The following is a 7,725-nucleotide window of genomic DNA, read 5'->3' as shown; positions in this document are numbered from 1 at the left end:
AAGTTCTAAAAAAAATTCTAAAAAAAAAAAAAAAAAGTTTAACATTGGAAATTGAGATGCACATTTTAAAATGAATCATTAGCAAAATCCTTCCTTTACCTTCTCACACTGCCATTGCTGAAACGTAGTGCAGTCTGGGGGATTAAATGTAAGATCTTTTTTTGGGTCTGGATTATGGCTGGTTTATTCCTGGCCTTAATGTGAATAATCTCTTTATTCTCACATCTTTAATTGTGGAGTTGCATTTGTCTGCTCCCTGTGCTCCGGTCATTAATCTGATACATGAGCAGTGCACAATACCCACACAGCTGAGGGAGCAGTCACTTTTAATCCCACAAAGCCCACAATTGAATCACCGATTATCTGTAGATTATGTGTGAAATGCGCCTCTAGAGCTGCTTTACAACATAAGATTGAGAAAGGGTATTTTAACCGATGTACCATGGATTTATGATGGTTAATTTATTTTATTTTTTTTTTTTGTGCATTGTCTAATGTGTTTTAATATGTTTGTGTGTGTGCACAGTAAAATTAAAGTATGGGACCTACAAGCTGCTCTCGATCCACGAGCCCCAGCCAGCACTCTGTGTCTACGTACACTAGTGGTGAGTTTCCATCTCCTCGTTTTAAGGACAAATCTATAAATGTGTACAAGACAACACACTTTGTAGCAATAATCTCAAATGCCCAAACATCAGCTGATTAATGGCTCTGTGACTAAAGTTAACTGCTCTGTGTTATTCACTCCTAAGAGTCTCTGGTCTGTTACTCATCTCGGTCATGTGTAGTTGCCCTCAGCCCTCTGCATTGTCACACATTTATAGCACCATAGTCTTGCGTCACGTCATTCCCAGTCTGTGACTGATTTTGATTTGCAGCAGTGTTGTCGTGGATGAATTGTTTTAATATAGTCTGTCTGCGTGTAGGAACATTCTGGCCGAGTGTTCCGGCTGCAGTTCGACGAGTTCCAGATCATCAGCAGTTCCCACGATGACACTATCCTTATCTGGGACTTCCTCAACGTGTCGACCAACGGGCAGACGGAAGGACGATCGCCGTCCCGCACGTATACCTATATATCCAGATAGCAGGTAGCACACGTTTTAACTCTGTTCACACACACACACACACATCAAAATACGAAACTTGCATGCGTGTGATCTCTCGACAGGGAAGCCCTGGTGGCGTGCGGAGTGTGTGCGAATGTGTGTGGGGACTGTTCAGGTGACCCAGTCTCTGTGGAAGTGTGCCAGGATCAAAGGTCGAGGAACGCCACCACCACCACCACCCCCCTCCCCTTCACCCTCCTCTCTCCATCTGTCTGTTTTATTTCTCCCCCTTTTCAGTCGTTTTGAGGGCCGCCCTCAAAACGACACAAACCGCGTCAGTTTTCTTTCTCCCTCTCTGCGGAGGAGGAGGTGGAGAAAAGATGGAGAGAGCGATGCCATTAAGCAGAGAGCATAAGGGTGGGCGTGGAGCCCCCCTCTCACCCCCGCCACCACGTACAGAGTGACGGCTGCCCCGGCTCCGCCCCCTGGGCACATGAACTCTGTATCTATCTTTTGTTTGTTTTATTTTTATTGATTCAAAAAGTAAAAGATGAAAAACTAAAGGGAGAAGGCAAGGTCTGAGTGCCTTCCTTCCCTTGGGACTGTTCTGCATGAATGAGCGAGCGATGGGACGTGTAACGTGTGCTGGTCAACCCCTCGGTTTCTGTCTTACGTTTTTGTTTTTTTATGCTTTTCCTTTTTTTTTTTTTTAGTTGGGGAATTGACTTCATATTTTCTTTTCTTGTGAAATCGTATGAATAATTGTAGTTCTCCTGATATGTACCTCCATTTCTAATTTTTAGCGCTGTCCGTCTCGTTCCCCTTTTCACTGTCTGCTCGTCTAGGTTCTGAATGACCCATAACTGATCTGAATTTAGTTGTAAACAGAATTGTCTCGTCTAAAATGGTGTTGTATATTGAAAAGATTTTTTTTAAAGAAAAAAAGCGTTATTAATAAGAATAAAGTACTTGACTGTGAAGGAGTGATAAGAAGCTTGCATAAACGTGTTGTGTTTTTCGTGTGTGTGTGTGTGTGTACGCATGATTCGCCCTTTTGAGATGAAGGCTTTCCGACAGGCCCAGATTTCATTAACCTCCTGCCACGCCTACCAAGACCTCCAAAAATCACAGGGCCGCTGTTCAAATATTCAAGTTTACCTCCTGCTCCGAATATGTGGAAATTGGCAGTACTGTCATTTTCGTCTTATTTGATTTCAGCTTTCCTTATGAACGCCACCATGGCAACAGCCACAATACGAGCCAAGTTCAGTGCTGTAGCAATTCAAAAAATTTTGAATGCAGAGCAATATTTTAGTCTGAAATCTCAAGAATCACAGAGTTCCGTTCTGTGCGAAATTTAGAATGGAATTCCATTGAAATAAGGCATTAGAATGAATGATGGCAGGCTACTGTCAGATTGTGAGACAGAAGTAATGTGAGAGAGATGGAGACATTAGAAAGAGGGAGGATCAAAGTCAGTCTGCAGACGGGGGAGAGAGAAAGAGAGACTACTACTGCCCAATATGGCTGATCCGGAATGTAGTAGATGACTAGAATACAGAAAACCCCCTAAAAGAGTTCGTGTTTAAATCTTGGTTTTGTTCTACAGTTTAGCTTTCTTATTGTTTGGAACTCCTATAATAGTTAAACTAGTTCTAGTCTGTTTTACATGGTTTGCATTCTCGTTTTACATTCTGGTTGTACATGGTTTGCAGCCTTTTAGGGCTGTAGTTTTATACCCTCTGGGTCCACCAGGTGGCAATAAAACAGTTTGGACCCCAAAATACACCAATGTTCAGGGTAAAGGTGTCAAAAGATGAAACCCATTGATCAATGCATCCACAAAATAAATATTTTAATAACACGAATAGTATCAAAATATTTCATCTCAAGATTTCACCAGCCCCAAGTGGTTTTGGGACAGAGTAGTTTGCAACCGTAACCGCAACATTTAACATTACAACACTTGCAGGCTTGGAGGCTCCGGGGTCAGTTCAAATAACTCTGATAAATTTAACTCTCTAGAGTGAATATCAACTCCTGTTGTGGCCAGTAATGGATATTTTGTTTTAAACCGCCATGAACATCAGTGCAGATTAGTGTTTGCTTGCTTTCGTTTATATGCCCTTTTTCATACTTTCTTTTGTGGATTATGGGGATTTTACCATCTTATTAGTGGTCAGAATATTTCATTTGACATTCTGTGCTGCCAAATTATATTTACACTACCGTTTGAATGTTTAGGGTAATTAAGGTTTTATTCAGCAAAGATGCGTTAAATTGACCAATTGTGATATTAAAGACTGTTATACTGTACTTTTGGGCTTTCGATTTTGACAAAATATGAAGCAGCACAACTGTTTTCAACATTCAAATCAAGAAATTTCTTGAGGAAATCAGAATATTAGAATGATTTCTCAAAGATCATGTGACACCGGTGGAATGGCTGCTGGAAAGTCAGCTTTGCCATCACAGGAATATAGTACATTTTAAAATACATTAAAATAGAAAAGTTACTGTAAATTTTAATTGTTTCACAATATTACTGTTTTTTTTTCTGTATTTTTGATCAAATGCGGTTTTTGGTGAGTACAGGAGCTTCTTTCAAAAAACATTTTAAAATCTTACCAACCCCAAACATATGAACGGTAGTGTATATCACTCCCTTTAAATTACACTTTTTCATTGGAAGAATATGCAAGACTCCTGGTGAAATGTCAAATATCGGAGGCAAAACCAAAACTACATGTTCACCAGGATGTCTAATAAGATTTTCTTGACAAATACATTCTGAATGACTTTGGTTCTTGTTTACAATCTCATGGCTCTTATAGGCCCAAAGTTGAATTTGATGAGTTCACAAAGTAGGTCCTTTAATTGCCCTTTTGGTCATAAGCATCCAAGTCGCAAAGTCTCAACTAATGCATATTATACCACGCACTTGCCAGTTTTCCAGCCTTACAACTCAACGCAAGTAGAGCTCTTTTATAGTGGCACTAGACATTAGAGGGGAATTCTTTGGCCTCTGAAGTGCTTGGTCCCCTTGTTGTCAGGGTTTAGTGACTGGACACTTGCCCAGGAGTCTTTGGTTATATTTGCATTATTACACAATGTTTAAGCAACCTTGTCTGTCCTCTAACTGTGACTTCTACCGAGAGGTCGGTCCTAAAGCCTAACCTACTTGCGTTGTACAGAGCGTCTCTAGATCCTCTGTAAGACGTGATCTTTGCACAACAGTCAGTGTTCGTAGTATTACTGGAGTGGTGGAGGAGCAGTGGAGGTCTGCTGGACTCTTTTGCTCCTCTTGCTGACCGTGGTAAAGCTGCAGGGCTGCAGATCGGGCTGCTCTCCTGGAGGGAAGCGTTTCATGAAATGCACGTCTCGCTGGTTGGGTAACGTGTTCGGACCTCTGCGTGGTCGGCCCCTTTTGGTGAAGCCAATGTACCAGCCCACATAGCGCGCTGACATCCAAGCGGTGTAGTTATTCTCAAGCATTATCTCAATGAAAATGCAGCCTCCGTTTACGCTGCTGTCTTTCTGTAATGGAAAAATGTACATATTTTCATTAAAAAGAGGCATGTTTATTATACACTCACCGGCCACTTTATTAGGTACACCTGCTCATTAATGCATCTAATCAGCTGATCACATGGCAGCAACTCAGACATGGTCAAGACAATGTGCATGAAGTTCAAACCGACCATCAGAACAAGGAAGAAAGGTGATTTAAGTGACTTTAAATGTGAGGTGGTTGTTGGTACCAGACAGCTGGTCTGAACATTTCAGAAACTGCTGATCTACTGGGATTTTCACACACAGAATGGTCTAAAAATGAGAAAATATCCAATGAGTGGCAGCTCTGTGGGTGAAAATACCTTAAAGCCAGGAGGATGGCCAGACTGGTTCAAGAGGATAGAAAGTCAACAGTATCTCAATTAAACACTCATTACAACCAAGCTATGCAGAAGAGCATCTCTGAAAACACAACACATTGAACCTTGAAGCAGATGGGCTACAGCAGCGGAAGACCACACTGGGTGCCACTTCTAATTTCATTTTGCAAAAAGCTTACTTAAATTTTGATCTCACTGGAATTATTGTGAAACAAGCTAATTTTTGCCTGCTTTCTTCACCAAGAGTCCAACAAAATGTGCGTTTTATGAGGTTTTCACACTGAGACTTCAGGTTGTTTCAAATCAGTGTGTGAAAGTCTCATCGGGGCGTGAATGATTTAAAGGATGTTAACCCTACAATATCAAGTACAGTCATTTCTCAGCAACTCACCTTCCCCATAAGCTTCCCCTTACGGTTCATGCACAAGTAGTAGTTTGTCTCTTTTCCTCTTATTCTCACTTGACTCCCAAAGGTGTCGGCCTCCACCACGAGCTGGGCTTGTGAAGAAACACAAAAATACAAACATACAGGAATATAAATGAACATAATTGACACTCAAATGCATTAGATGCACTGTCATAGAAATTACAGTTTAGCAAGACAACCATGGTTGGCGGATGATTTTTAACTTCAGGTTTTAGTACAAAAGTGTGGTAGTGGTTTTAGATAATTAGGTAATTAGATCTCTTAAAAAATGTACTATATATATATTTATAAATGTATTTAAATACATTTACATTTATTCAATTAGCATTAGTAAAAGTAGTAACGAACAATTGTTGTATTTATAAATTTATTTATATATATATATATATATATATATATATATACAATTTTATATTTAAATATTTAATTATTTTACACAAACACACGCATATATAACTTATACAACTAATTAAAATATATGAAATTCCTAATTAATTATTGTGTATATTAAGTGGTGTATTTCTTATAAATTATTTACAAAATAACCAATATAAATAATTCATATTTAAATAAAAGCAATCAAAACCAACAAAAGAGCAATAATATGCAAGTGCTATAACAAGTCTCGGTTAGCCTAACACAGTTTTACTTTTTTATTATTATTTATTTTTTATTTACATTTTAAATAGTGTAAATAATTGTGTGTGTGTGTGTGTATACAGTATATATATATATATATATGTGTGTGTGTGTATTTTATCCTCATAATATTTTTTTTTTTATTATCTGTGTGCAATCAGTTATTTAATCCAATGTGTACAGGTTGACCAATGCATTCAGATGATTCCTTACCATATTTATCCCCATCCTCTCCCATGGCGGTGATTTTTTTGCCAAGCACCTGAATGTGTTTTCCACTGGTCCGACTGTATAGTTGGTAAACCCGATGGTGTTTCCGGCTCAGGCCGTCCCGCACCCCTGTCTGATTCTCTACGTGTACTCCAAAGTTAACACTTTTTGTTTTAGCATAACAAATGAAAAAGTTGTCCTCACCTCGACAGGTTTTAATCGATTACTATGGATCAGGAGGGCAAATACTCAAAAGTGACAATTTTGTGACCACCTGATTATGACCCATGAATGAACCCTGATCCAACCAACTACAGTCTCTTCTATTTTATGACACTTCTTGTTAAACAAAATATTACTACTGATTTTGATATATGGGTGAATGATGCTCATTTTCTGTGTGGATAAAGTGCATTAAAATAAATACGTTTAAAAAGATAATCATATACACAATGGCATAGAATACACCTGTGATGAGCATGCTGTCAATTTCTAAATTGACAGTAAAAATGTAAAAAAAAAAATGTATACAGTATATATATATATATATGTGTGTGTGTGTATTTTATCCTCATAATATTTTTTTTTTTATTATCTGTGTGCAATCAGTTATTTAATCCAATGTGTACAGGTTGACCAATGCATTCAGATGATTCCTTACCATATTTATCCCCATCCTCTCCCATGGCGGTGATTTTTTTGCCAAGCACCTGAATGTGTTTTCCACTGGTCCGACTGTATAGTTGGTAAACCCGATGGTGTTTCCGGCTCAGGCCGTCCCGCACCCCTGTCTGATTCTCTACGTGTACTCCAAAGTTAACATTCTCCACTGCTAACACCTGCATAAACACAGGAGTCAGTCACAAATCACTTTCATTGATTTATGAACTACCAATTGATATATGGTTTTATTATCGGTAACACATGCAGACTGTAAGCACCTGTAATGGGCTGTAGAACAGTAACACGACCTGGAAGCATCTGGCCAAAGAGAAATAGAAAAGACACATGTGATTGTCTGACATTTGCATTTGCTCTAGTGGCTTTTTTACAACTTTTTTAGGGGAGACTGAGGTTGGATGGCACACTTTTAATTTTTGTTGAATATCGCTGGTGCATCAAATGTTAAGATAAGCCAATTAGGTGCAAATGAAATCTTAAGTCCTTAGATAAAAAGAGATTCAGTATTGTACAATATTTTTTTCTCTTTTTTAAATTCCTGATGTTATTTTAGGGTTGGCTGGCACAGTGTTAAAAGACTACAGTTATAAGGATGCGCCATGAAGAAAAGATATTTATTTTAACCCAAACTAACACCACATGTGAGTGTCTGCATGTATTTAAAGATCAATGTTCAAATCTGCTATGGATTGTTAATAATACTTTATACATATGCCAACCAGCCTCACTCACTCTTTTCCTAAATGATGTCAGCCAGCCATCATAATGTATCACAGGCTTCCAAATCTACCAAAATGTAATCGCTTCCCATTTTTATTAACCAGCA

At 38.6% G+C, this 7,725-nt stretch overlaps 2 protein-coding genes across 3 annotated transcripts in view; one reads left to right on the top strand and one right to left on the bottom strand.

Moving 5' to 3' along the window:
• Positions 1 to 1,994, top strand: part of LOC107678030 (F-box/WD repeat-containing protein 11-like) — a 16,367-nt gene extending 14,373 nt beyond the window's left edge. For both annotated transcript variants that reach the window (XM_016473141.1, XM_016473140.1), the window contains exons 11-13: positions 527 to 605; positions 927 to 1,091; positions 1,172 to 1,994. In XM_016473141.1, the coding sequence (XP_016328627.1) occupies positions 527 to 605; positions 927 to 1,088 (241 nt within the window). In that variant the 3' untranslated portion in view covers positions 1,089 to 1,091; positions 1,172 to 1,994. The remainder of the gene's footprint in view (positions 1 to 526; positions 606 to 926; positions 1,092 to 1,171) is intronic.
• Positions 1,995 to 3,652: 1,658 nt separating this feature from the next.
• The window catches only part of fgf18b (fibroblast growth factor 18b), a 5,030-nt gene continuing 957 nt past the window's right edge, over positions 3,653 to 7,725 (bottom strand). Inside the window, exons 2-5 of the mRNA XM_016473150.1 lie at positions 7,160 to 7,199; positions 6,880 to 7,057; positions 5,334 to 5,440; positions 3,653 to 4,586 (exon numbers count right to left, since the gene is read on the bottom strand). Coding sequence (XP_016328636.1) covers positions 4,302 to 4,586; positions 5,334 to 5,440; positions 6,880 to 7,057; positions 7,160 to 7,199 — 610 coding nt within the window. The 3' untranslated portion in view covers positions 3,653 to 4,301. The remainder of the gene's footprint in view (positions 4,587 to 5,333; positions 5,441 to 6,879; positions 7,058 to 7,159; positions 7,200 to 7,725) is intronic.

Source organism: Sinocyclocheilus anshuiensis, unplaced genomic scaffold (assembly GCF_001515605.1).
Source record: "Sinocyclocheilus anshuiensis isolate Anshui unplaced genomic scaffold, SAMN03320099.WGS_v1.1 scaffold260, whole genome shotgun sequence".
NCBI lineage: Eukaryota > Metazoa > Chordata > Actinopteri > Cypriniformes > Cyprinidae > Sinocyclocheilus > Sinocyclocheilus anshuiensis.
Note: the sequence above shows the minus strand (reverse complement) of the source record. Positions and strands in the feature narration are given on the sequence as shown.